Source organism: Meles meles, chromosome 19, assembly GCF_922984935.1.
Source record: "Meles meles chromosome 19, mMelMel3.1 paternal haplotype, whole genome shotgun sequence".
In the NCBI taxonomy this organism is placed as follows: Eukaryota; Metazoa; Chordata; class Mammalia; order Carnivora; family Mustelidae; genus Meles; species Meles meles.
This window is the reverse complement of record NC_060084.1, coordinates 56,997,601-57,023,984: the sequence shown is the minus strand read 5'-3', so window position 1 is coordinate 57,023,984 and position 26,384 is coordinate 56,997,601. Positions and strand designations below refer to the sequence as shown.

The 26,384-nt window shown below is 57.1% G+C and overlaps 2 protein-coding genes across 7 annotated transcripts; one reads left to right on the top strand and one right to left on the bottom strand.

Annotated features, from left to right (window-relative positions):
- On the top strand, positions 1–7,445 carry TMEM150B (transmembrane protein 150B). 5 transcript variants are annotated; one of them, XM_045987139.1, is made up of 9 exons: positions 3–1,873; positions 2,271–2,312; positions 2,567–2,709; positions 3,238–3,297; positions 3,387–3,454; positions 3,724–3,851; positions 5,197–5,380; positions 6,869–7,077; positions 7,231–7,445. In XM_045987139.1, the coding sequence occupies exons 3-8, from the start codon at positions 2,642–2,644 to the stop codon at positions 7,060–7,062; spliced, it is 702 nt and encodes a 233-aa protein (XP_045843095.1). In that variant the 5' UTR covers positions 3–1,873; positions 2,271–2,312; positions 2,567–2,641; the 3' UTR covers positions 7,063–7,077; positions 7,231–7,445. The 5 variants fall into 5 exon arrangements, 4 of the variants coding, with proteins under 4 accessions (XP_045843096.1, XP_045843095.1, XP_045843094.1 ...); XM_045987138.1 differs by having other exon boundaries at positions 6,869–7,082; XR_006816143.1 differs by having other exon boundaries at positions 4–1,873; positions 6,869–7,127.
- On the bottom strand, positions 7,251–24,981 carry BRSK1 (BR serine/threonine kinase 1). Of its 2 annotated transcripts, XM_045987072.1 has the most exons (19): positions 24,476–24,981; positions 22,823–22,917; positions 22,636–22,721; positions 20,760–20,900; positions 17,549–17,665; positions 17,435–17,468; positions 17,284–17,352; positions 14,550–14,696; positions 14,117–14,148; positions 13,642–13,812; positions 13,027–13,124; positions 12,446–12,605; positions 12,180–12,240; positions 11,433–11,802; positions 10,980–11,028; positions 10,760–10,883; positions 9,927–10,125; positions 8,591–8,680; positions 7,251–7,845 (listed from the first exon to the last, which is right to left on the bottom strand). In XM_045987072.1, the coding sequence occupies exons 1-19, from the start codon at positions 24,609–24,611 to the stop codon at positions 7,688–7,690; spliced, it is 2,337 nt and encodes a 778-aa protein (XP_045843028.1). In that variant the 5' UTR covers positions 24,612–24,981; the 3' UTR covers positions 7,251–7,687. The 2 variants fall into 2 exon arrangements, with proteins under 2 accessions (XP_045843028.1, XP_045843029.1); XM_045987073.1 differs by lacking the exon at positions 24,476–24,981 and having other exon boundaries at positions 22,632–22,721; positions 22,823–22,916.
- Positions 24,982–26,384: the final 1,403 nt, after the last annotated feature.

Sequence of the window (26,384 nt, the reverse complement as noted above, 5' to 3'; positions counted from 1 at the left end):
CAGGACCCTGGGATCATGACGGGAGCTGAAGACAGGCGCTTAACCCACTGAGCCACCCGGGTGCCCCTAAATTTGTGTTGTCTTAGGCCATACAATTTGGGGTACTTTTTTAGAGCAGCCACTGAAAGCTCATGCAGGCATCCAGCTCCTGGGTGGCAGAGATGGGATTTGAACTCAAGTCTTGGGATTTGAAAGCTCTGGATCTTCTGGTATCTTCTGGAAGGGTGAATCTTCCATTATTCCAGATGCAACCCCTCCAGGGTTGCTGGGCAGTGCCTGGGACTGTAGATGTTTTAATGGTTATTATTATTGTACCGCCTTCCTGTCTACACACAGGGTCAGTTCCTTTCGGTCTTTTCTGCTCAAGAACCTTCCATGGCTCCCCAGTACCCTCAGAATAATGACCAAGCCCTTTACGGCAATGCAGACTCTGGGGCCTGGCTCATGTCTCCTAGTAACCCAGCAGACAAAGGCACCCGAGCCCCACGGGCCAGGTTTTGTGGCCCCCTGAACTCTTCTGAGAAAGCGGTCCTGCAGCCTGTACACTCTCACACTCCCTCCTTCTAAGTATGGCTTGTGGGACTTTCCCAGCCTTCCCTCCCCAACAGTATACACCGGACACCGTGGCTAGTTAGCCACCCTGCCTTGTACCACCTTCACTGTAACACCTGTATTCTAATTTTGGGGTCCAAGAGTGGCTGCCTTCCAGCCTGGGAAGCCACTGTGCGCAGGGGTGAGACTCTGGCCTCCGCTGGTGGCTGGCTGTGCCATGTCTGTGTGTCTGCGCCTGCACGGTCTCATCTGCACTCTTGAGGAAGCCAACACCCTCAAGTCCTCGCTGCTGCGGCCGTGGAAACGCAGGATCACAGGGAGAAAATGTGGGTTCAGACGCCCGAGTCCCCAAAGACATAGGGTCAGTGAAATTCTCTTCGGCTCGGAGAGGGGCTGAAGTGTGTGCTACAATGTGGATGAGACTCAGCGTGGGTGAAACGTCCAGAATTAACAAATCCACGGAGACAGAAACAGTCTGGAGGTGGCCAGAGGCTGGGGACAGGAGCGAACGGGGAGTGCCTACACTTCTGAATTGTTACCACAAATTGAAAAAAAAGAGGTGGGCTGCTGAGGGAGAACGGAACTGGAACTTCTAGGTCTGAGGGAGAAGAGGGCTGGGGGCCTGGACTCCCGGGTCTGAGGGAGGAGGGACTGGGGGCCTGGACTCCCGGGTCTGAGGGAGAAGGGACTGGGGGCCTGGACTCCGGGGTCTGAGGCAGGAGGGACTGGGGGTCTGGACTCCCGGGTCTGAGGGAGGAGGGGCTGGGGGTCTGGACTCCTGGGTCTGAGGGAAGAGGGACTGGGGGCCTGGACTCCTGGGTTTGAGGGAGGAGGGACTGGGAGCCTGGACTCTGGGGTGTGAGGGAGGATGAGGTGAGGGTCTGGACACCTGGGTCTGAGGGAGGAGGAGCTGAGGGTCTGGACACTTGGGTCTGAGGGAGGAGGGGCCGGGGGCCTGGGCTCCCGGGTGCAGGGGAAGCTGGAGGAGGCTGGGGCCCAAATGTCTGATTACCAAGAGGGGAGGAAACCGGCAAGATGAGGGTTGCTATGTGATATACAGAAAAATATGATCAGGGCAGAGGAAGCAATTGCTTTTGGCGGAAGCTTCATCAGATGGCGATTTCAACATGAAGGCGTCCCTTCCCACCCTGAGCCAGCCCACTGGGGAATTCCAGGAGCTGGCCCAGAGGAAGGGAGAGGGGAAGGCAAGTGAGGGGAGGAGGCAGGGTCACCACGGCCCCATCCCCAACAGCCTAAGGACACAAACTGCACCCGGGAAGGAGTCTGACCTGTGGGCCTGGATTCTGGGGCCCCAGAGAAGGTAAGAGCTAGGAGGCTGGACCCCAGGGGCTAGAACCAAATGCAGGAGTTCTAGAAGGGACTGGGGGCCTGGACCGCTGGGTCCCCAGGGGAGGAAGGGTAGAGAGAGCTAGAGGCTCAGATTCTGGGTCCTGGGGAGGACACGGGCTGGGCACTTGGACACTGAGCTTTTAAAGCCGAAGGAAGGAAGTTGGGGGCCCCTTGAAGCGAAGTAAGGTGCTGCCTGCTAGGTTCTGAGAGGGGAAGTGGTGGTGCAGGGTTAGGTCCTGGACACAGTGGCAGGTCAGACAGTCGGGCGGTCAGACTGTCAGACTTCTCCGAAGCTTGGACTTTGGCTCTGCCACGACACCGCCCAAGCCCTACCCAGGTCCCCCCTCCTTTTCCAACCTCTCCCACAGCCCCGGGCCCAGACCAGGAGAGCGAGAAGAAAGTCCGGACAGGTGAGCGTTCTGGGGAAGCCCAGAGGCTGGCTGGGAGAGGCTGGGAAGCTGGCTTGAGGGAGGCCAGTCTGATAAAACTGGGAGTTCAGGATGGGAAGACAGCTGTTCCAGGATGGACAACGCCGCGGGCAGAGAGCTGGTCTCAGCAGACCAGAGCCTCATCCATTGTTGCTGCCCTGGGAGCTGATGGGGGGCCTCAGAGCCGGAGGGGCTCAGAGCTGGGAGGCTGCCCTCAGATGCACCTGGACCCACAGGGCAGATTCCTCACCTGAGAGAGAGAGAGAGAGAGTAAGGTTCGTGGTCCCTCTCCTTCCCCTGCGGAGCCCGGCATGTGGGGTTACCTGTCTGTGCTGCCCGCTTTCCTGGCCTTTTCCGCTATCACCGGAGTCTGGAGCGTGTGAGTGTTAGAAGCAGGAGAACCCCGGGTCTGATGGAGGAGGGACTGGTGTTCTGGACTCCTGGGTCTGATGGAGGAGGGGCTGGTGTTCTGGACTCCTGGGTCTGAGGGAGGAGGGGCTGGGGGTCTGGACTCCTGGGTCTGAGGGAGGAGGGGCTGGGGGTCTGGACTCCTGGGTCTGAGGGAGGAGGGGCTGGGGGTCTGGACTCCTGGGTCTGAGGGAGGAGGGGCTGGGGGTCTGGACTCCTGGGTCTGAGGGAGGAGGGACTGGGGTCTGAACTCCTGGGTCTGAGGGAGGAGGGTCTGGGGGCCTGGAATCCTGGGTCTGAGGGAGGAGGGACTGGGGGCCTGGACTCCTGGATCTGAAGGAGAAGGGTGCTGGGGACCTGGAATCCTGGGTCTGAGGGAGGAGGGGCTGGGGGTCTGGACTCCTGGGTCTGAAGTGGGGGGAGTTAGAAGTCCTTGTTTCTGGGTAACAAAAGGACAAGCTGCAGTTAAAAACCACTTTGATGTCTCCCTGTACTTCAGTTTTGCCCTTGCCGTGACCAACAGATCTGTGAACCTCACGGAAGGTTTCCCCTATATCAGGTAATTATGATGCTGGCGGGCGGGGGGTTCCGAGGGAGAAGAGGTGGCCTGGCTCCAAGGAGCCACAGATGATCCCTCCTTTCCCCCAGCCTCTGTGGGTCTTACCCGCCTCAGAGCTGCATCTTCAGCCAGCTGCTCAACATGGGAGCCGCTATGGGTAAATATCCTCAGCCCTCCCTGACAGGGAGAGAACCGCACCCCCACCTTCACCCCTACCCCACCCCACCTTCACCCCTACCCCCTCCCCTACTCCCACCCCCACCCCAGCCAAGCCCCCCCCTCCCCCGCCCCGGCCCCAGGGGTCCAAGCCCCCACCCCTCCCCCAGATGTGGGAGTTAGGCCCCCACCCCTAGATGCCCAGTCTCTCCGCACCCCCTCCCCAGGAGTCCGGCCCCGGCTTGCCCGCCCACTTCCCTCTCCTCCCAGCCGCCTGGATCTGCATTATCCGTTACCACCAGCTCCGGGACTGGGGAGTCGGAAAATGGTTTAACCGGCTGATCCTGGGGACGGGGCTCCTGTGTGCCCTGGGCACCTCCGTGGTGGGCAACTTCCAGGTAAGAAGGCGTCGGCTCGTGGAGCACAGCCAGGCAGGCCGACGAGCCGGAGTCCGGGAATACAGCTCCCAGCACCCCCGGGGCCTCTGGCTTCTCATCTTGGGGGCTCGTCCGCGCATGGCCTTCTGGGACTTGTATTTCTCTTGCGGTCCTTGGGCCGGGGAGGGAGGTGAGCTCTTCTGAGGGTGAATGGAGGGCCCCGTGGGAGGCCTTGGTGTAATTATTCACGGAACCCAGAAGACAGGGGCAATTTACTGCCGTCCCTTACCCCTTTGCCCTTTTAATAATGAAATTACTCAGAGCCGCTCATTCTCACCACTTAGATGGAACGTTCACTCCGTGCGGGGCGCTAGGCTTTACCCTGTGTCGGTTTTCATCCATCTCAGTAACAGCCCTAGACAGACCCTTTCGGTCAAATCCGACAGAAGGTTTTTTTATTTATTATTATTATTTTTTAAGATTTTTATTTTATTTATTTGACAGAGAGAGATCACAAGTAGGCAGAGAAGCAGGCAGAGAGAGAGGAGGAAGCAGGCTCCCTGTGGAGCAGAGAGCCCAATGTGGGGCTCAATCCCAGGACCCTGGGATCATGACCTGAGCCGAAGGCAGCGGCTTAATCCACTGAGCCACCCAGGCGCCCCGGTTTTTTTATTTTTTGTTTTTGTTTTTGTATTAATCAGCTGGTTCGTGGTGGTCAGAAATGAACCCAGATTCAGACTCTAGAACTCTCATTGTTCACCTTGAGGTTCAGTAGATATTTGTAGAACAAAAGAAGGGACAATGATTGGAGAGAGTCTGTTGATAATTGTATATTGATATTTAATTTTTCCGTGGCATCTCTGACTCCTAAGCTCTCCTGATGAAAGGATCACGGGCTAAGAGGCTGCCTTCCACTTGCTAAGAAAAATTCCCCATCACCCATCGTTTATTCCTGGGCTCCTCAACTTTAACTTCTTAAAAAATTTTTTAAAAGATTTTTATCTTTTTGAGAGCAAGATCATGAGCAAGGGGGAGGGCTAGAAGGAGAAGCCGACTACCTGCTGAGCGGGGAGCCTGATGCAAGACTTCATCCCAGGACCCTGAGACCATGATCTCAGCCGAAGGCAGACAGTCAACCAACCGACTGAGTCACCCAGGCGCCCCTCTTCTTAAAATTATTATATTGCTCCCGTAAGGAGCCTTCTAAAGACATTTCCCGCTGGTCATTGCTTCCCCTCATTAAACTTCTAATATTTAGAAAATATTAGATGACATACACCCCCATCACAGCCCTCATGTCCCTGCCCCCCACCCCCCATCTGTGTGCATCTACCTTCCTTTCAATTCTTGTCCCTTTTCTTCCCAGCAAAAGAACCAGCTGCGTGTGCACCTGGTTGGGGCCTTCTTTGCCTTATTCATGGGCAACTCCTACTTTTGGCTGCAGCTTATTCTCGTCTGGTGCATGAGGAGACTGCCCCAGCCCGGGGCCCCCTGGATTGGGCCACTCCGTCTGGGCCTCTGCAGCCTCTGCACCATCCTCTTGGTGACCAGTATCCTTCCTGGGGCCGGTGGCAGGGGTTAGGGGGTGGTCCTCCACTGGGGTGGTTCGGCTCCATGCAGTCTGTTCTCGGCCTCAGTCTTCTGGGGATGATAGCATCCTGGGAAGCCTTGGAGACGGGCACCCTGGGCTGAATTCCACCTCCCCTGCGTGCTAGCCGGGTGTTGGTGGGGGAGGGACTCCACGGGCAGGACTCAGTGTCTCAGCTCCTGCAGCTCTCCAGTGTGGATGATAACAGGGCTGCCCCCGGAGCTGGAAGGAACAAAGGGAGTAATGCACGTGAGGTGCTTAGCTCGGTGACCATTGCAGTGAGCTGCCGAGAAGTACTGGGAGGATGGCCAGCCAGCGGCGGCAGTCTGTTCGGGGTACCTGCCCTGCGCCGGTCATCATGCTGAATACTGGAAACTGAGGTTTGGAGAGGGGGAGTCTCTTGGCCAAGATGTGTCGCGGAGTCCAGCAGTGGCGCTGGTGGTGGATGGCAGGGAGGCGGCTTGCGCAGGCTCTGGAGAACAACCCGCGTCTCCTCCCCGCTCCTGGTTTGGTTCTGTCCTGTTAGCAGCTCCCACTGGCCTTGGTGGGAGTGTTCACAGCCCAGAAACTGGCCAAGGCAGCAAATCAGGGCTGGTCGTTAACCATTCACCAGCATGCCTGCCACTGGCTGAAGATTCCACCCAATCCAGTTCTGAGTCACGGGAGCCCAGATGCTCTTTGCCAACCTAGCGTGCCTCTGGGTGACTCAAATCACTGTGCTTCAGTTTCTGTATCTGTCAAACGGAGTTGTTTCGATCGTAATAATGGTTGTTAACTGGCAAAGTGCCCTGAGAGAAGAGAGGCTACAAACGTAGCGTTAGGGACCCATCTCCTCCTTGGGGAGAATGGAGGGGAGGTCAGAGGCTGCTGGTGCTCAGAAGAGCCTACCGGGAGACCGGTTTCCTCCTAGGGGCAATAGGGAGCCATGGGAAGCTTATGAGTGGGGGAGGAACAAAGTCAATTCTGGGGGTAACCCCCTTGTGTGGGTGCTCTCACCTCTGCTTTGCACTAGGATTCATGGGATCAGGGGTGATGTCACCTTATGGACTGCCTAAAAGTCCTTGGATGAATGAAATAGTGTCTGAACTGATCTAGGAGGGAGTGGGCACTGGCTTGGCTGAGCAGGAAGGCTGTTGCAGTGAGGATCTCAGAAAGCCGAGGGCCTCTCTGCGAGTTTGAGCTTGGAGTGAGTGTGGGCTCGCAGCTGAAAAGGTTTTCAGGGGGCACCCGGAGGGCGAGTCTGAGCAGCATGAACATGTGGGAAACAGTCTTAGCCAGGGAGGAGGGCATCCGCGCTAACGTGTCTGGGAGCCGCAGAGGTGGGTGGCCTGCCAGACGCCATTCGGGCCAGGGCGGGGCGGCTGCATCGTGAGAGGGCGCCTGGCCCGGGTGACCCAGCTGGGCTCCCGGATCCTTCCTGCTGTGTGTGGCCCTTGACCTTGCTGTAAAGTGATGATCCTCCACTTCTGGCCGCTGCGCTCGGCCTCTGCCGCCTGCGAGTGGGCCATCGCCATGCTGCTGTTTGCACTCTTCGGCCTGTTTGCTGTGGACTTTTCCTGCCTGGACGGCTGCAGCCTGCAGCTCCAGCCGGGCCACCTGAGCTCCCCGCCGGCCTCCCCCACCTCCCTGCAGATTCACCTGTGAACTGTCTGCCGGGTGGTGAGGTCTGGGCCCCCTCCCTCCGTACTGCCATCAGGGCCACCCAGGAAGTGAGAGGCCAAGGCCAGCCAGCCATCCCTGCTCAAGGCTATTTATTATTATTATTATTATTAATTTTTTTTTTTTTTTTTTTTTTGCCGCCGGCGGAATCAGAGACACGGACGCAGGCAGGGTCACGCGAAACCAGAATTCCTTCCGGAGAGCAAATCCGTACAGAAGGTTGTGAGGGAAGGGGGAGAACCGGGGAAGGGGGGACCTGGGAAGGAGGAGTTGGGGACACAAGGACAGATGGCCTTCTCTGTCCGGATCTGCTAAGCCACCCCAACCAGCCCCCGTCCCTCCCCCACCCCACCCCGCAGAGAGATTGATCAATAAATAAAATAATAAATTAATCAATAAATAAAATAGAAACAGCTCCCCCGCCCTCGGTCCCCCCTAGAACCACCCCCCATTGGGCACGGCCCCCTGAGCCCCATCCCTGCAGGGCAAGGCCGGGTTTGTTGTGTCTCTCCCCTCCCTACATATTCCATGGGCCCTATTTACAGATTCACAGTTGGGGGGCAGGGAAGGGGGGTGGAGGGGGCTCCCCTCCTTCCCCGGCCCCCTGGGGTCAGGGCAGAGGGGTCCCATTGGTGGCCAGGAGCTTCTTGTCCTTAGCAGGGCCTCGGCGGGGAGAGCTGGTCAGCTCTGGGTCTGGGCGGCCGGCTTGGGGCTGTAGGCTTCTCGGTGGGGTGCCAGCAGGCCGAGTCTGGGCCCCGTTCTTCTCATCTGTGGAGGAGGAAGCAGTGCGGCATCAGGAACCTCGAGGCTGCCGAACCCCAAGGAACACGTTCCAGCAACATCGTGGTGAGGCCAAGGGCCTCCATCATGGTGCTGGAAGCCTGGGGGGATGGCTGCCAGGAGGATGTGCAACCACACTCGGCAAGGTCACGGACAGCAGGTCATACATCCTGGACCCCTCCAACCCTCATGGCTTTCGAAACCGGGCCAAGTTAGTCCCAGTGAGACCCAGAGACCTGACTCTAGGGTATTGTCACAGAATCTGGCTATGATGTTATTTGCTAAGGGACAGCTTGTCACAGCAGCAGATCACATTTCAAGTCCCCAGATCACAGCCAAAAGTCTCCTTCTGCTACCCTGGTTGTTAGGGGAATGCTCCTTAGCGACAGGGTACAGGGGAGCCTTACAGGGGGTTGTTTGGGGGATCTGAACAAACCCGGAGGGCTGCTTGCCCTTCTCCAGAACACTGTTCCAGAACCTTCATTAGCAGAAAGTTCCACAACCCCACAGAGAGACTAGGCACCCTCTGGGGGTCCCTGGAGGTGCCCTCCCTGGCCACAAGGGCTTCTCAGGTCGGGATGGTCCATGCCCTGGACGGAGCTCAGGCACCAGCCTCTCGAGAATCTGTGATCCTTGCCCATGGACCAAAGCCCTGGGACCCTTGCTCGGCAGGTCGCCCCTCTGGCCCACAGGATAAAGGAGGGCCACACGGCTTCGGACCCCTGCCTCCCACCTGCCAGGGCCTGCACGGAGGGCTGGTCATGAGTGCTCAGCAGCTGTGCCTGGATGGTCTCCACCACTCGCTTGAACCGACGGCTGGGACCTGGAGGGGATACGGAGATCGGCTGACTTGGGGACAGAGACAGAAAAGGCCCTCCCACCCTGTGGAAACCAGCAAAGGACTTGCCTCCTCTTGGACTCAATTTCCGGCCCTGTTTTGGGACTGTGTTTCCGACCCCTGTGTTTGCGATTTGCAAACGAGACTAAGAAAGATTGGAGTTAAAATAATGATGGGTGTGGCTTTCTATTTATCTTGTTAGTTTCTAGCTGAGGCCACGAAGAGCCAGAAATATAAGAAAAATAAACAGGAAGTTAAAAAAAAAATCTTAAACTCGAGGAAGTCCTGCATATTTAGCCTTTAAAGGAAAGGGGGAAAATGCAACTTATTTCATCTTAGGGGTAACATTGTGGCAGGCTGGTCACTGTGACATTTAAGACTGCTAACAAGGGTAGCAGACAGAAGTGTCTCTTGCTATTTGGACTCGCTATCATGGCTCAGGAACCAAGCTGGACTGGCAGCAAGACATATCTGTGGCTCCCGTCTCTGGTGCCAACTCCTGATTGGTCATGGCTGCCTGTAGTTTCTGAGGCTGCCACTGAGCCCAGCAGGAAGAAGTGCTGTGATTACCTGGTGATGTCTGCTCTGGGTGCAGGAATGACACAGGATGGCAGAGAGCCCCGTCTGCCCTTCGGCTGTACAGTCAGCTCTGAACTTCAGGGTCAGCAGGGCTAGATTGAGCCCAGCTTTGTCAGTTTGCAGTGGAACTGTGTCAAGTCAATTTGCCTCAACAGGACTCTGTTTTCTCTTCTGTAAAGTGGGTGAGCACTAATACCTCAAAGGCCACTGGGAAGCTTCAATGTAATAATGCATGTAAAGCACGTGAAACATCATATATGTCCATGAAGGGGCACCTCGGTGGCTCAGTTCACTAAGTGTCTGCCTTTGGCTCAGGTCATGATCCCAGGGTCCTGAGATCAAGCCCCGCATTGGGCTTTTGCTCAGTGGCGAGTCTTCTTCTCCCTTTGCTCCTCCCCCTGACTTGTGACCTGTTTTTCTTCCCAATAAATAAATAAAATCTTAAAAAAAAAAAAAATCCATGAAATGTCAATGAGAGAAGGGGGAAGGGCAGAAGGCAGGGGTCTGAATGAGGAGGGGGCTCATAGGGTCAGCGTAGCTGAGCACCATCTCCTCTTCCCTCCTGCTGCCCTCTGGGGCCACTCTCCCAGCTCAGCTGTCTTGAGCATCCCACACACCAGGGTGGAGGCAGTCTCTCGCCAGGGAAGCTTACCAGAGATGAGCGTAAAGGTGACTGAGTAGATGCCACCACTGCCACTGCCATCCCGTCGTGGGGAAGGCTCTGGGCCCTCTGAGGAGCTGATGTCCACCTGGAATCGGACGGGCTTCTGGAAGACGGATGGGCCGCCACTGGCCTTATACTCGGCCCTGAAGCTGGTCTGTGACAGCACACTGTGACTCAGGCTGGGGATCTGAGACAGGCAAGGGACAAAAGAAGGGGGTGATTCCAGTGACCTGATTCCAGGGACTGGATAGCCAACCCCACAAAGACCTCTGCCCAAGGAACTACAAGTTCCATCAGCCACTAGGGGGAAAGAATAACAGGAAAGCCATCGGAAGCCCCCATTGCCTGCTGGGACTTGTAGTTTTCTTGTCCCACTATAAACAGCATCAGAGGAATGGCTGGTAACAGGGCCTCTCACATCTAGGCGTCAGCCTCAGGCTCCAGAATTACATGACACAAACTTCTCTGTCTCCGCGAGCATTGCCACATCTGTGTCAGAACCTGTAAGTCCCACTAGCTCCTAGAGCAAAAACCCAGAGGTCCCCGGGGATTCTGTCTGCGAATTCTCAGACCTGGTGGTCAGGGAATGGCAACTCACTAATACGCTAGGGAGGTGTCTTTTGCACAGCCTCCAGACCCCAGGGTCCAGTAAACCTCTCTACCTCCCTGCCCCTACAGTGACCCAACCCAACTCTGAACGAAAAACTACAGATCCCATGAGCCTCAGGAGGAAGTCACGCGGGAGCAGAGGCGGCGGACTCCAGGCTGCTGGGATTTGTAGTCCTGTGCTGCCAGGACACATGGAGACCCAGGCCCCTCACCGACAGGAAGGCATGGACGATGTCCGCTTTGATGCTGCTGAGAGGTTTGTCCTTCAGCACAAGGAATATTTGTTCTTCTTTGTCCAAGGAGATGAAGTTCCCAAACCAGGAGCGTTTTGCCAACCTGAGTGAAAGGGGAGGGTTGGAGGTGGGTCAGGAGGGGGCTCAGGGAATAAATCCCTCCCTCCAACCTCTGGCTTCCCTTCCCTGTCAGACTCACTCTGGAGAGGACTCTGGCGTCAAGCTGGACATCTCCTCGGCAGTGGGGACTGGCGTGCGGTGAGGGAGGGGAGAGTATAGTCAACACTTGTCCATCACCGTGGGGTCCAGCATGCGGGCCAGCAGTCCCCTCCAACTAGAGGTTCCAGATCCCAGTGCCCATTCACCTCCAAGTAGCTAAGGCCCACATGGCATGCTACCTGGTGGTCCTGCTGGGGATGCTAGCCCACCCCATGTAGACCACGCCCTCCGAGGGCGGAACTTGCTCACCATGAGCCAATGGGAAGACGAGCCAAGGCACTGAAGGGAGGTGTCCTTCAGAGAGGCTCCTCCTTCCTCCAGTGCTGGAAGCCACACCCCGCCCCCAACACCCGAATTTCTACTCCCAGCCCCACCTTCTCACAGGACACAGGAATCTAGGTCCCCAGCCCTTGCACCTTGGGGGACCCCCTACCCTGCATCTTGCGCCGGTGAAAGCGAGGGGAACCCAGGAAGCTGTTGCGGATGGAGTTGAGACGACTCCTCCAGGCGGCTCCCCCGACGCCACCGCCGGGACTTGGGGGTGGCGTGGTTCCTGGTGTCCCAGTGGGGCTGGCCCGGGGCGTGTGCAGGGGCGAATGCAAGGGGGTGCCCCCAGAGGAGCGCGGGGAGCCTGGGGGGCCAGGCAGGGGTGTGGAGCGGGCACTGGGGGGCGGCGGCTGCTCCCCGGCGCCCCCACCCCTGGGGCCACGAGAAGGCAGCGTCTGCGTTTTGGAAGTCGGGGAGCCCCCGCCCCGAGCCTCATCTCCGGCCCCGGGCTCCGGTGAGAAGGAAAAGACAGGACTCTGTGGAAGAGGGGAGCCTGGTGAGATGGTTGACTACAACTCCCAGGAGCCTAGGAACCCCATATGCCCATACAGCGGTGGGTCCCGATGCATGCCGGAACTTGTAGTCCAATTATTACCACCCGCCACCCACCTTGTTAGGGGGACAGGGACTTTTTCTATCACGTTCCCTGCTGTAGCACAGTGACCACAGCAGGCACTCAATCAGCTTTTGTTAAGCGCATAAAGGAACCCTTGAAACACTAAAAACCCAATGCACTAAAACGGGATTGGGGGCCCTTTAGGGACAAAGAGGCAATGCCTCAAGACTTCGTGGGAATTGGAGTTTCCGGTCCAGTGTTCACACCTTTACCCCTTCTTAATGAATTGGGGCTTACCCGTGGGCTGCTGAGAGGGCTGGAGGATAGACCAGTGGAGGCTCCGCTGACACTACGGGATCTGTTTCCAGGAGAGATTTTGTTTTGTTTTTAAATCAGGTGTGTGGGTCTTTCAAGGCTCAGATGTCCTTTCCCTTCCACACACCTTTGCCATGGGGACTTGAGGCCCTGAGAGGGGCCCCTGAGGTGGAGCTGGGGCTAGAACCCTGAAGCCCCTCCCCACCCACCCAGAGCTGTGGACCTGCGCGAGGGCCAGGGGCTCTCACCTCTGACTGTGCTGGGCCATCTCCAAGGCCCGGCGGGTGGGCACTGGGGAGCCACCGCCCCCAGCATCCGTGATGCTCAGAACTTCCATAGACTTCCGCTCTGGCCGCCGCTTCCCGTGTCGGCTCAGCATGGGGGAATCCACACGTTTCCGAGGGGGGTCTGAGGGCGGAGAGTTTCAAGCCAGTCAGAAGCCATCTTCACGCAGCTGTACATGGCACCCGCACGGGTGGGAAATGGAGGTCCAGAGCAGAGACTTTTGACAAGGTCACAGAGTGGGCTGGGGAGCCCAAACCCAGAAGCTAGGGGCGCCTGGGTGGCTCAGTCAGTTGAGGGTCTGCGTTGGGCTCAGGTCATGATCTCAGGGTGCTGGGATCGGGTCCCGCTCTGGGCTCCCTCCTCAGCGGGGAACCTGCCTCTCCCTCTGCCCCTCACTCTGCTGGTGCTCTCTCTCTCAAATAAATAATGACATCTCTTTCTCAAATAAAATCTTGAACAAAAGCAAAAACCCAGACACTAAGGCCTGCAGCCCCTTCCCCCGCTTCAGAGTCTGGGGTCTGGACCCCCAGCCCTGCCTTCTCACCGACATCATTCCGGGGAGGCAGGTCCTGGTCCTCGCAGCTGGGATACCGCTCCTTCCGATCCAGAAGCAGATAATATATCATCTTTTCTTGGTTCTCTCTGATGGGGAAGGGAGGGAGGGGGTGGGAGAGGCCTGGGGTCAGGAGTTGGGCTCCAGAGGTCTCACCCCCTCCCTGTAGCTGTGGCTCTTGGGGGCCTGGTACACGGGTCTCTGCGCCCATGCTTCCCTCTTCCCAGGCATGGACACGGTGAGACTTTTTGTGTCGGTGCACACCGGACCCTTACTTGACGCAGCCGTGACAGTTCCGAATAATCGAGCACTTGCTATTTGCAAGCACTCCGTGGGGCACCACGTGGGTCTCTCCACCTCCCGATACTTTGCAGTATCTTGTCACCCCACCCGGCCCCGCGGTCCTACCACCCCCTCGTGGTTGCTCTGGGAACAGCTCCACGCGGGAACCCTAAGCCCCGCCCCTCTAGCTGCCGGGCGCCACGCCCCACGGAGTCGGCTAGTGCGCGAGGCCCGGGCGCGCCCTCCGCTGGCTGGTTGGGGCGCTGCGGCCCGCTGGCCGGATGTCAGCCCCCTGGTGTGCATCCCTGGAGTAGGGGGCCTTACTCCTCGCTGCGCAGCTCCCGGTGCAGCCGCTCACGGTCCCTGAAGCAGCCCAGCGAAGCCATGCTCTCCAGGACATCGGGGTCCAGCTCTCCGTTCGATGGCAGGCTCCGCATGGCCACCCGGCGGCCTGGGGCTGGCTCCAGGCAAGGGTCCGGCTCGTGTTTCCCGCCCCTGGGGAGGGGGAGAAATGTTACAGGGTACCGGGCGTCGGGGATTCGAGCCCTCTCCACCCGAGGCGCGGGTGTCCGGGCCCCAACCTGCTCCTCCTTTGGGAACCCAGGAGTGCCGGCACCCAGCCCCTGCTGCGCCTGTGTCCTCCTCCCCTGGGACCCAGAAATCCGAGTCCCTAGCTCCTCCTCATTGAGCAACCTTGGTATCCCACCCTCCAGCTGCTTCTCCCGCTGGGGACCCTTGATATTTGGGCCCCCTCCCTTTCTGCCCCAGGGAGCCAGGTGCTCAGTTGTCCCATACTCACAGGTACCAGGGGTGTTTCTGAATTTGCTCCAGCTGTGCGGAGGGAGAGAAGCAGAAATGAGGTCGTGTGAACACAGTGGGCCACAAGGAAAGTTGATGGGGTGGCTCTGGGGGTCCGTAACAGTGCCCTCTCCTCTCTACCAGGGACAGGATGACAGCTTAGGTCTTCCCCTAGTGGTGACTGGGCACCACCACCTGTGACCACAGGCCTGGGACACTGCCTGCGTGCACAGTGGCACCCCTCGCCCTGGGGAGGACCTCCCCAGCTTGGAGTGGCGGGTTTTGCAGACCCTGGGCTGCTGCTAATCCAGTGACCTCCCCCTCCCCCGCCCCCAGCGATCACCCCCAGGACTGACAGGCAATTCCTGGAAGTCCATTCTCATGGTCCCTCTAGGGGTTCTGTCCTCATGACCCACCGCTCCCCCCCAACTCACACTGAGCCTTTTCTCAGGCTCCACTTCGATCATCCCTCTCAGGAGGCTCTGGCAGTCTGGAGGGATGAAGTGGGGCATGTGGAAGACGCCCCGTTTCACCTTCTCCAGCAGCTGGCGGAGATTGTCATCATCAAAGGGCAGAGCCCCCTGTGGAGAAATAACAGGACCCTCACACAGAGCTTAGGGTGTCTCAGCGAGAGCCCAAGCGCTTGACACATCAGCACGTGTGGTTCTTACCACAAGCACTGGCAGGCAGGGGACTAGGACCATCCTGCTTTACAGATGGGGAAACTGAGGCATGGAGCGGTCTAGCAACTGGCCCACGGCCTCTGAGCTGGTAAGTGGCAGAGCAGGGGTGCGGCAACAAAGTCAGGCCCCAGGCCTTAAGAGGCTGCGGTTGCAGCTCGGAGGGTGTATCTGAGAAACAGGTTTCTCCCCAGACCGGTTTCAGGAGGGGTCATCCTCATGCACTCGTTCAACCGAAGGGGAGCATCCACTTTGGGTCAGGGATCTCGTACTGGACAAAACCAGCCCTCGCCCTCCTACAGCTCACACCCTGGACTGCGAGACCCCAGTGACTGAAGGAACTTCAGCGGCCTCGTTTTGAAGCAGGCACCCCTGCTGTCCCCCAGGTTCTACTCTGGCCACAAGGGATGAAGCAGGGGACAACACCAGGTCCCTGGCCTCACGGAGCTTTGTCTCCAGCGGTGCCCGGCACACACGGATTAACAAACAGCGGTTGGTAATGAGTAGTGGGGAGGGCAGACAATAAAGGCACACATAGGATGAGACAGGCGGGAGTCCGGGAGATGAGACGGGCAGAGTGAGCAGGTAGCTGGACGGGGTGCAGGGCAGTCGGGGGGAAGGGGCCTTGGAGGAGATGATGCTGGGCAAAAACTTGCAGGGGTGACAGCATGAGTCTCTGAGAGCTTTTCCAGGTGTTGCCTCTGGTGTCAGAGGCCTCTGGACTGGGGAGGCAGGGTGTGGGGGGGACAGAAGGAGAGGGACACCCCGCAATGTTGGTCTGGGGACCGGAAGCCTGGGTGAGACTCCGCTTGTCTGTCTCATTCAGTGTGGCCGTTGTTTGTTGTTGGCCTTGCCCTGAACCTCCACTTCCCAGCCCCCAGAACAGTGAGAAGTGTGTTGTTCACGCCGCCTGGTGTGTCTCTTACAGGAGCCCAAGCTAAGGCAGACGTCCGTTCCCATGGCGCGCGTGGCCAACAGCGCTCTAACTCACGCCGGAGAGACGCTCAGTGAGCACGGGTATTTTCCCGGCGACACCAAACACCCCGCCTGCCCTCGGGAATACGTGGTGGCTCTCTGGGCGCGAGCATTTAAAATCACCAACAAACAGCACAAAAAAGCAAAAATCGTGGCGCTCCATAGACTGCAGAAAACACACTTGTTTACAGGATGGACTGAAACCAGGCGTGGGGCGGGGAAGCAGAGGGTCGCCTTGTGCCACTTCGGCTGGGACACGCGTGACGGGGACTCAGCCTTTGCTCTGCCAGGAGTGTGCAGCTTCTCAAATACGGAAGGCGTCGAGTATGAGGGTCAGCCGTAATAATAACAGTAACTACTAGTAACGGGGCGCTGCTCAGAAGGCTGATGGGGGACAGTCTAGGGAAATGCTCGCGACTCCCGGTACCCCGAACTACTGGCCCTGCAAGGCCAGGCGAGGAAACGGGCCTGGAGAGGGAGGGCGACCGGCTTGCTCGCGGTGGTGGAGCCGGGTTTGAACTCAGCTGGACGGGCTCCAGAATCACCAGCTGCAGAAGGGCGGAGGCCTGCACTTTTTGAGTCCACCTCTCGGGCGCCCCCCCATCTTCCCTGGGGGAGCTGTGAGCCCCGGGTGTGCCCGTTGAGCCTCGGTTCCCTCAGTGTCATCCAGGCTCCTGGATGGGAGGCCACACACGGACTCCAGCCCTGCCACCACGCAGCAGTGTGCCTGCGAGCCAGTCACTTCTCGTCTCTGGGGTTTTCGAGAGAAGTACGCAAGGTGATGTGCTTGGAACAGTGCCTGGCACAGAGTAAACCGTCCATTTACTCACGCCACGTGTGTTAACGGGGCCGACTACGTGCCAGCTTGGGTCACGCGAGCCAACAGAATAAAACCCACAGAGACAAAAGCCCTGACTTCTGGGAGCTGATGATGTAGAAGGGGACACCACACAAGGAGCTCATGACTCAGCACATGATGGCAACTCTGAGACTCGCCAGGAAGGACAGAACCTCCCCCAGAGGGTCTGACCTTTTGGGTGGGGGGAGAATGGGAGTGAAGAGAAGTCTAGTTGTGAACTGGATGAGCAACGGGACTGGTCAGGATGGAAGAGTATTTTAGGCAGAGAAGAGCAGGTGCAAATGCCCTGGGGGAGAGCCAGGCTCACAGGCCTGCTCTGATTATATTAGTTATTACCATATGGCAACAAGCTCCCTAGAACAGCCACTGTCCCAAGCCATCCAAGGGCTCCTGGCTGCCCCGTCCCTTTTGGGGACACCCTGGACTAGCTCACAGTGCTGTGACTCCGTTGTTAGCTCTGGGCACACAGCAAGGGTGGGGCAAGGGTGCTCCAGGGTCTTGGTCTGCCGGTTCCTGCCTCCCACCTTCCTGATACCAGTGAAATATTTGGAAGACAACGCCTGAGGGGAAAGATGGAACTTACTTAATGTTTTGTGCTCCCCCCAGGCAGGGCTGTTCTAGAAAGAGGGGCAGGAGAGGTGAGGGGCACCTTACCACAAGCAAGGCAAACAGGATGACGCCACAGCTCCACATGTCTGCCCGGCGGCCGTCATACTTCTCCCCCTGGAAAGGAGAAGGCCCGGCCATGACAGGGTCTCCCCACCATGCTCTCCCCACGCCTCCCTCCTCTCCACCCGTCACTCACCTTAATCACCTCCGGACATGCATAGTGGGGGGACCTGCGGGAGAGAGGTGGTTTGAGCCTCTGGCCGGCTTCTCGCCCCCTCCCTGGGACGACGGAGGCCAGACCCCCACTCACCCACAGCTGGTCTCCAGGAGGCTGTCCCCCACCTGCAGGGACGCCATGCCAAAGTCTGCAATGCGGATGTTGTTTTTCTCATCCAAAAGCAGGTTCTCGGGCTTCAGGTCTCTGTGGCTGCGACAGGCAAGTGGGGCTCAGGCCTCTGCCCTCCCCCTGGAGGCCGAGGCCCCGTTTGCTATCTCTCAGAGGCGGGCACTTCTGGAAACTTCTGGAAACCATGATGGACAATTCCAAACGTGCTCCAAGCAGTGAGAAGAACATGAGGAAGCCCATGTGCCATCCCCCAGCCCCACCTGTTTCGACTCAGGGCAAATCTTCCCTCTTCTCTACCTAGACACACTCTCTCCTTCCTCCACTGGATTATTTCGTAGGAGACCCCTGACCGTGTATCATTTTATCCACAAATATTTGAATATGTACCACGTGAGATATTCTGAGCAAAGAGGGTTAATGTTGAGCTATTCAATATTGAAATACTGAAATACTTCCATACTGAATAATAAAAAGAATATGGTCACCCCAAGCTGGTCCCTGGTCCCTGGACGGAAACCCCTCAAGTTTTAAGGGTTGATGTCTGAGGGGGTGGGGCGGTGGGGCCTGAGGATTCTAGCTTCTGTCGGACGGGGTCAGTAACTGGGTCATACTTGTTGTTAAAGATGTTGACTATTGCCCCCTAGAGGTCAGCGCTTGTAACGTCAGGGTTTTGACTGGGTCTTGCCAATAGGGCTGTGTTGACAGTTTAAATGGGCAGCCTTCCCATCATCAAGCTTTATCCCCACCTCTGAGCCCCCCCCCCCGACACCCACCCCAGCTCCAGTCCCCACCCCAGGGAGGGAAGAAGCGCAAACAAATGCGGGTGAAAGATGAGCTGAAGGCCATTCCGTGAGGAAAGGACGATCTTTCCGAATGGACACTCACATGCCAAAAAACTGAACCTCAACCCTTGACTCACATCACAGACAAAAATTAATTTGAAATGTATCCCAGGCCAGAATACAAGAGCTAAAACTATATAACTTTCAGAATAAAATGCAGGAGGAAGCCTTAGGGACAAAGATTTATATAGATAGGGCAGACAAGACAAACGGTAAGAAAAAAAAAATGACAAACTTGAATTTATCAGAATGTAAAACTTGCTTTTCACCAAACATTGCTATAAAAACACAAAAGTGGAGTGCCTGGATGGCTCAATTGGGAGAGCATATGACTCTTTTTTTTTTTTTTAAAGACATTTTATTTATTTGAGAGAGAAGACAGAGAGGGAGCACAAGTTGGGGGAGTAGAGGGACAAGCAGATGTCCCGCTGGGTGCAGAGCTCCATGCGGGGCTCAATTCCAGCACCCCAGTTTCATGACCTGAGCCAAAGTCAACACTTAGCCAACTGATCCACCCAGGTACCCCGAGTCTGTGACTCTTGATCTCAGGGTCATAAGTTCGAGCCCCATGTCAGGCGTAGAGATTATTTAACTAAATAAAAAACTTCCAAAAATTTAAAAAATAAAAGGGGGTGCCTGGTGGTTCAGTTGGTTGGGCGACTGCCTTCGGCTCAGGTCATGATCCTGGAGTCCCGGACTGAGTCCCACATTGGTCTCCCTGCTCGGCAGGGAGTCTGCTTCTCCCGCTGATCTCTCTCCTCTCATGCTCTCTCTCTCTCAAATAAATAAATAAAATCTTAAAAAAAAGAGAATTAAAAAAATTAAAACTCAGAAGTATGTCACAAACTGGAAGAAAATACTTGAAAAATATACAGTTAATAAAAGATTTGCTCTTAGGGGTGCCTGGGTGGCTCAGTGGGTTAAGCCTCTGCCTTCGGCTCAGGTCATGATCTTAGGGTCCTGGGATTGAGACCTATATCTGGCTCTCTGTTCAGCAGGGAGCCTGCTTCCTTCTCTCTCTCTGCCTGCCTCTCTGCCTACTTGTGATCTCTCTCCATCAAATAAATTAATAAAATCTTAAAAACAAAACAAAACAAAAACAAAAAAAACCCCCAAGCAATAATTAAAAATAAAAAGATTTGCTCTTAGAATAAAGAATTCTTAGGAGGGATGCCTGAGAGGCTCAGATGGTTAAGCATCTGCCTTCAGCTTAGGTCATGATCCTGGGGTCCAGGGATGGAGTCCTGCATTGCTCAGCAGGGAGCCTGCTTCTCCCCCTGCCTGCTGCTCCCCATGCTTGTACTCTCTCTCTCTGACAAATAAAGTCTTGGGGGGGGGGGGGAAGAATTCTTAGGAGTTATTCCTAGAGCTATCTCTAGTTCCTAGAATAAAGAACTCTTAGAACTCAATATCAAAAAGACAACTCAATAAAAAATGGGCAAAGGACCTGAACAGACATTTTTCCAAGGAAGATAAAACAAATGGCCAATAAGCACATGAAAAGATGTTCTACAACATTAGTCATCACAGAAATGTAAATCAAAACCACAACAAGATACCACTTCATACCTGCTAGGATGGCTATAATCAAAAAAATCAAATGATAACAAGTGTTGGCAAGGATATATAGAGAGTGGACAGCTGGCGGGGATGGTGAAGGGTACCGCCACCTTGGAAAACGGTCTGCCACTTCCTCAAAAGGCTAAGCAGAGTCCCCATATGAGCTGACAATTCCAGCCCCAGGGATGCACCCGAGAATCGAAAACACAGGTACACACCAAAACTTGTACTTGATTGTTCCCAGGTCCGTATTGTTTACAAGAGCCAAAAAAGAGAAACAATAAAGTGTCCATCCACTGGGGAACGGATAAAGGAGGTATGGCACAGCCACACGATGGAGTACTATTCAGCCACGGAAAGGAAGTACTGATACAATTATGACATGGAGGAACCCTGAAAACGTTTTGCTGAGTGAAAGAAGCCAGACACAGGCAGCCACATACAGTATGATTCCATTTACACGAGATGTCCCGGATAGGCAAGCCCATGGAGACAGAGGTGGTCGGAGGCTGGAGGGGTGACTGCTTCATGTACGAGGTGATGATTTTGGGGGCGAGGAGAATGTTCTAAAATTACATAGCAGCGATGCGCAACACTGGTTATACTAAAAACTCCTGAGCTGTATACTTTAAAAGGGTGAATTTTATGATATGTGAGTTTTATCTCAATTTTTAAAAAGGGATAAAGATTTATTTTGGGGCTGCACCACACTGGCTTCCAGTCAGCCTTGTGGGCAGTGCTCATCTCGGCCTCCCCTCAAGCTGCCCCCTCACCAGATGGAGTAGCTGTGGCAGAAGTCCAGCGCCGACACTATCTGGCGGAAGAACTTCCGGGCCTCCTTGGGTGTCAGTCTCCCCTTCTTTACCAGGTAGTCAAACAGCTCACCTCCAGAGACGTGCTCCAGAACCAGGTACCTGGGGGACGTGGAGGGGGCAGAGGGCTGGAAGGGGCATGTGGAGGACCAAAGAGTCTGGATGCTCTTTCAAAAGCCCTCGGACCGCAGCACAAGACCCCCATCCCACTGGCCCTTGGAAGCCGAGTATCCCAATTCCCGTGAGTCCCTGGGAGGAGGAGACTCCAGTTCCCATGAGTCCCCGGGAGGAGGAGACTCCAATTCCCATGAGTCCCTGAGAAAAGAGACTCCCAAGTCCAGCTGCCTCTGGGAACCCAAAACTCAACTCCAGTGCCCCCCTCCTCCCAATAAGCTCTGCGCAGCAGAGACTCCCATGGCGACTTTAGGCGTATCAATACTTGGACTCCTAGTTATTCCTGCAGGTAAGACAACTGTGTTAACGCCTAGAGGACAGAAACCCCTCAGTTCTCACAGGACCCTGGGAAATAAAGACATCTCCCCTCTCCCACTCCCATTAGCTTCCGGAAAGCCAAGCCTTTCATTCCTATGAGCCTCAGTTATAAAAACAACAACAACACAAATTCTCATTAATTCCTGGCAATAACAATTGCAGTGTGCTCCAATCTAAGTCAACGACGGTGAGGTGTTTGGTTTTTTTTAAAAAGACTACAAGTCCCGTCAGTGCCTGAGAGGATTAAAACTCCCAACTCCCAGAAGCCTCTGGGACATAGACTCCTAATTCCCATCAGCCACCTGGATCCTTAAGACTCCAAATCCCATCTGGCTCTGGGAGGCCAAAGCTCCGATTCCCATCAGCCCCTGGGAACAAAAGCTCAATTTCTAGGAGCTTTTGGAAAGCTGACAGTCCTCTGTGAAGCCCAAAGTCACATTGGCCCCCACTGTTCCTACCTAGGTGGAGGAGTGGGAGAGCAAGCTCCACCAGTTGGTGACAAAGCCCCACCCCGCCGCCACACCTGGGGAAGCCTGAGGACTACAATTCCCATGAGTACTTGGGGCTGGGCCACTTATTGCCTGGGGGAACCCTCCCCAGCATCTGATGGGTACTGGAGTCAGTTCATCCTGGGGACTGCGTGGCGGGGACAGAGGTCTGTCCCCTCACTCGCTGCCCAGCCCAGCTGTCCCTTGGGTCACCAGAATCCAGACAAAGGCCTATTGTCTGTACCCTGGGCAGCTGGACTCCACTCCCATCTTCCTGGGGGGTAATCAGCTTTGAGATATGGATCGGAACTCCGAAGAAGGCCATTGTTGGGGTGTCCATCATATAGCACCCAGAATTATGTGGGAGAAGGAGGGGGGGTCTTGGAAGAAGCAGGATTCACAGAGCCTCAGGCTTTGATAAGTCCCCATTGCCTCTGCAAAGACGAGCAGGGCGGGGAGCTGCCCTTAGCAAGCCCGACCCTGTTGAGGACATCTGGATTATCTAGTAGAGAGTGTTCCCTGCAGGGCGGTAGGGCGGGGGCCCGGGGCTGGGGCAGAAGGGCCAGGATGGCCCTCACCAAGACCGCTGAGGCTTGGCTGTCCTGTTGCTAGGGCACATTTGGCCCTTAGTGCCAGGCCAGTCAGTGTGGGAACAAGGAGGATTATGTGTGTGCTGTGGATGCGTGCGTGGGAGGGTGTTCTGTGCAGGAGCGAAGGGGCCAACCGGCCCTTCGGGGGCTCCAGCCAGGAGAGCTTCGGTTTCTTCAGGCCTCTCCAGGCCTTGTTTCCAGAAAGGTCCCACCCTAGGAACTTGGGGTGGAGGGGTGCATGAGGGCTGGGTGTCTATAAATACCTACAAATATTTCTTGTTCTCGTAGACATCGTGTAGCTTGAGGACGTGTGGGTGTTCAATGAGCTTCAGGATGGCTATCTCCCGCTCCACCTGGGGGTCAGCGGGGGACACAGGAATGAAGGTCAGCATGGCCTCCCTTCCCCCACCCCACCCCGTCCCCAAACAGACGCCCCGCCCCAGTGCACACACACCTTCATCAGCACCGACTCAGACAGCTTCTCCCGGTTCACGATCTTGATGGCGACCTTCTGGCCGGTGATGCAGTGCACCCCGAGTTTAACCAGCCCTGGGGAAGCAGGACTGAAAATGGGGGGGTGTGCTCCCAGAGCCCTCTTCCAGCTCATAAGTCCCCCTGACTCCTCCTCCTTTCCCTGCTGGCTCTTCAACAGTGGCCTGAATCACCCTGACCGAGCTCTGAGGGCTCTCCCTGTTTTCCACAGACATAGACCTTCTGTGCTGTCCCTTCTTTTCTTTTCCCCCAGAGGTAACCTCTACACCCATGTGGGGCTCAAATTCACAGCCCCGAGACCAAGAGTCTCCACCAAGTGCTTCACTTGGTGAAGATACCCCTGTTCTGTCCTTTCTGATTGTCCATCCCTCCGCAGTCACCCTGGTTCTCGCCCCGGACTCTGTCCTTCTGGTGTGCCCCTTCAAGTCCATGTCTCCACACAATCTTTCCTCACTGTGTCTCCATAATGTTGTCTCCCTGACTGCCGCCTTCAGCCTCTCTCTCTCTCTCTCAGCCCATCACTTCCTTGAATTCTCTGCCCTTCAATCTTCTGGAGGCTCCATGTCTTCCGAGGAATGTACTTTCACATCTGCCCCCTTCCCAGACCATCCTCTTCCACCTCCTCCTAAACCCTGACCTTTTCATTCCCCTCCTTTGATCTGCTTTTAATAGCAGCTGTGGCCGGGAGCATGCAAACCCCAAGAGTGCGCCCACTTCCCAAGAGTAAGCCCCGAAGCCACAGATCCTGGAGTGGGGGGGGGGGCAGCCCCTCCTCCCTCTGACCCAGGCCTCCAGGACCCATGGCCCCTTCCTCCCCCATAACTCAGGAATTCAGGTCAGTGACACCTTCACAGCCTTACCGCTGGGATCTGGAGGTCTGAGCCCTTCCCCTCCCCTTGCGCCCCGGCCCTCAGCTTCACAAGAGGTGCTGGGCCCGCCCCTCCCGGACACAGGTGTGCAGCTCCTGCTTCATGCCCACCCACCCTCCACCTGGCAGGAAAGAGGCTACGGCTGGAGCCAGCGTTTAGCAACAGCAAAGGATGACCCCTGATTCCCCAACCACTCCTGGGAGGTTTGACTCTCGGATCCACCTTTCCACCTGGCCGCTGGCGTTCCCCACACAGAGCCAGCACGCTGGAGAAGGGGGAGACTGCGGCACACCCCACCACCCGAGCCTCACTGCCGGTCACCCGGACAGCCTGCCAGGGGAGCCCGAGGCCCTCCTCAGCCAGGGAGCAGTGCAGAGGGAAGTGCCACCCAGGGTGCACCCCCATCCCGAGGCGTACTGCAGCAAGGACCTCAGCTCCCAGGGCCGGCTGAGCCCCTGCTGCAGGCCGGCCTCCCTTCCCCACCGAGGCCCTGGAGCCCCTCCAACTTCTAACCAGAACCCCCCAACCATGAGGTGGGAGCCTCTAGGCCTCAGCACCTCCCCCCCAGAGTCCAAGTCCCCGGCCCCCTCCATCCTGGGGACCCAGCAGACTTGACCCCAAGTCCCTTCTCTGTGAGGGACCCCGGGGTCTGGGCCATCAGCCCCTGCCCTTTGAATATCCACGAGTCCTACCCTCCGCCCCCCAGCTGTCCGGCCCCCACCCCAGTGTCCCCTCCCCTGACTCACCTGTCTGTCCTTTGCCCAGTGTCTTCTCCAGCCGATAGGGGCCCACATATTGGGCGTGCTGGGGTGGGTGTGGGTGTGGGTGCGGGAGGTGGTAGGCAGGGGAGCCCCCGCCCCCCTCCTTGGCCCCGGACGACATGGTGCCCTTGGTCCCGGTCCGACAGGCCCCCCGGCCGCCCCCCCTGCGGCAGGTCGCCCCGTCCCTCCGGTGGGGGCCGGCGACAGCTCCGTCCCGGCCCCCCCGGCTGCCCCCCACCTCTCCGGGGGTCCCCAGGGGGCTGGGCTGGGCCCCCCCCCAGTCGGCGGGCCGCGGAGCTGGGGGAGGGGGGGCTGGCCCGGGGGGGTCAGGCCCCGGGAGTCAGCATGGCCCGGGGGGGCTGCGCGGCCCCCCCTCCCCAGCTCGTCCCTGGCCGGCCCCCCCCTTCCTGCGCCTCCCCCCGCCGGGGGGGGTCTGAGGTGCGGGCCGGCGGATGCTGCAGGCCGAGGTCCCCCCCGCCCCCCCACGCGCCCTCTCTCCTCCGCCTCCTCCTCCTCTCCGCCTCCCCCCGCCACCTCGTCCTTTCTCTCCGGCACGCTGACATCACCATCCGGGGACTCCGGGCCCTTCCCCAAAGTTAACCCTTTCGGAGGGGGGAGGGGGAGCGGGGGCAGGGGGCGGGCCTGGGCGCCGGAGGGATGGAGAGGAGGTGGGAGGGTGCAGGGAGGGATGGGAGGATGCCGGAGAGGATGGAGGAAAGGCGAGGAAGAGAGATGCGGAGCAAAGAGACGGGCGAGAGAGAGCTACACAAAGGGAGAGGAAGTGTGACATAGAGACGGGGACAAGAGGCAGCTCGCTAGAGAGATGCAGACAACCAGAGACCGCGCTGGCGCAAGGCAGGGAATCGGGCTGAGGTGGGCAGAGAAGGAGAGCAGAGTGGGAAGAAGAGACTGGGAGATGGGAGAGAGTCGTAGGAAGGGCCCCAGCTGGAGAGAAGCCGTGGCGGAGAGGCACAGAGGAGGGAAAAAGAGGGAAAGAGCCAGCCAGAGAGACGGAGAGAGACGTACAGAAATGCAGATGTGAAGGGGAAGGGGAGAGAAGGCAAGGTGGAGAGACACAGGTGAGGGGAAAGAGACAGGGAGGTGGGGGAGAGAAATGGCGAAGGACAGAGAGACAGAGACAGGGAGGGAAGGATGGGAGGTGAGTGAGGCACAGGGAGAGGAAGGACAGACAGAAGGATGGAGGGTCAGAGAGAAAAGTGGGAGAGAGAGGGAAAGGGATCAGGGGGCAGGAAGAACAGACAGGTGGAGGGAGAGAGATAGAGAGGCAGAGCTATGGCAAGGGGGACCTTAAAAGAACAGTAGTGTACATACAGGTGCAGGGCACATGCTGGAGAACATGGGGACAAAGAAAGAGGGTGACAAGCAGAGCCAGGGAAAAAAATTGGGAGTTGCTGAACCAAGACTCAAACAACGTGCTTCCCCAGGCCTTCCAGCCTGCCCACTCAGGCCTCCTGTCCCACTAGCATCAGGGAAATCCATACACGGTGCAGGTTCTCAGATCCTCTTGGCCCACACCTCCATTTAGGATCCTTAATGCTCCTCCAGAGAAACTTCCAGAACCCCCTCAGGTCCCTGTGTATTTTTTTAGATGCCTGAATATTCCCTGTACCCAACACAGGGTCTCCTCCATCTTCACGTGGGCTTCCATATAATTCTGCATCCCCGCTAGGGCACATCCTTGGGTCTGTACTCGGATAGATCTCCACGGAATCCAGGACTCCTCTGTATGAGGCACCCGAAGGTGTTAGGCACCCCTTTAATCCTCGAGTCCCCCATAAAGTGGACCCAAGAGCTTCTAGGCTCCTAGTCAACCACCTTCATCCATAAACCTTTACCGAGGGCCACATCTGAGCTGGCATTGTTGTCCAAGTGG

What these genes read in the sequence shown, in the direction of transcription:
- TMEM150B (XM_045987139.1), top strand. Translation starts at nt 2,642, where the DNA reads ATGTGGGGTTACCTGTCTGTGCTGCCCGCTTTCCTGGCCTTTTCCGCT. An exon ending in ATCACCGGAGTCTGGAGCGT is followed by an intron (nt 2,710 to 3,237) that starts GTGAGTGTTAGA and finishes CCTGTACTTCAG; the next exon opens with TTTTGCCCTTGCCGTGACCA. An exon ending in CAACATGGGAGCCGCTATGG is followed by an intron (nt 3,455 to 3,723) that starts GTAAATATCCTC and finishes CTCTCCTCCCAG; the next exon opens with CCGCCTGGATCTGCATTATC.
- BRSK1 (XM_045987072.1), bottom strand. Translation starts at nt 24,611, where the DNA reads ATGTCGTCCGGGGCCAAGGAGGGGGGCGGGGGCTCCCCTGCCTACCAC. An exon ending in TCCTGTTTGCCTTGCTTGTG is followed by an intron (nt 14,697 to 17,283) that starts GTAAGGTGCCCC and finishes ATTTCTCCACAG; the next exon opens with GGGGCTCTGCCCTTTGATGA. An exon ending in GCCTCCCCGGAATGATGTCG is followed by an intron (nt 12,606 to 13,026) that starts GTGAGAAGGCAG and finishes CTCCGCCCTCAG; the next exon opens with ACCCCCCTCGGAAACGTGTG.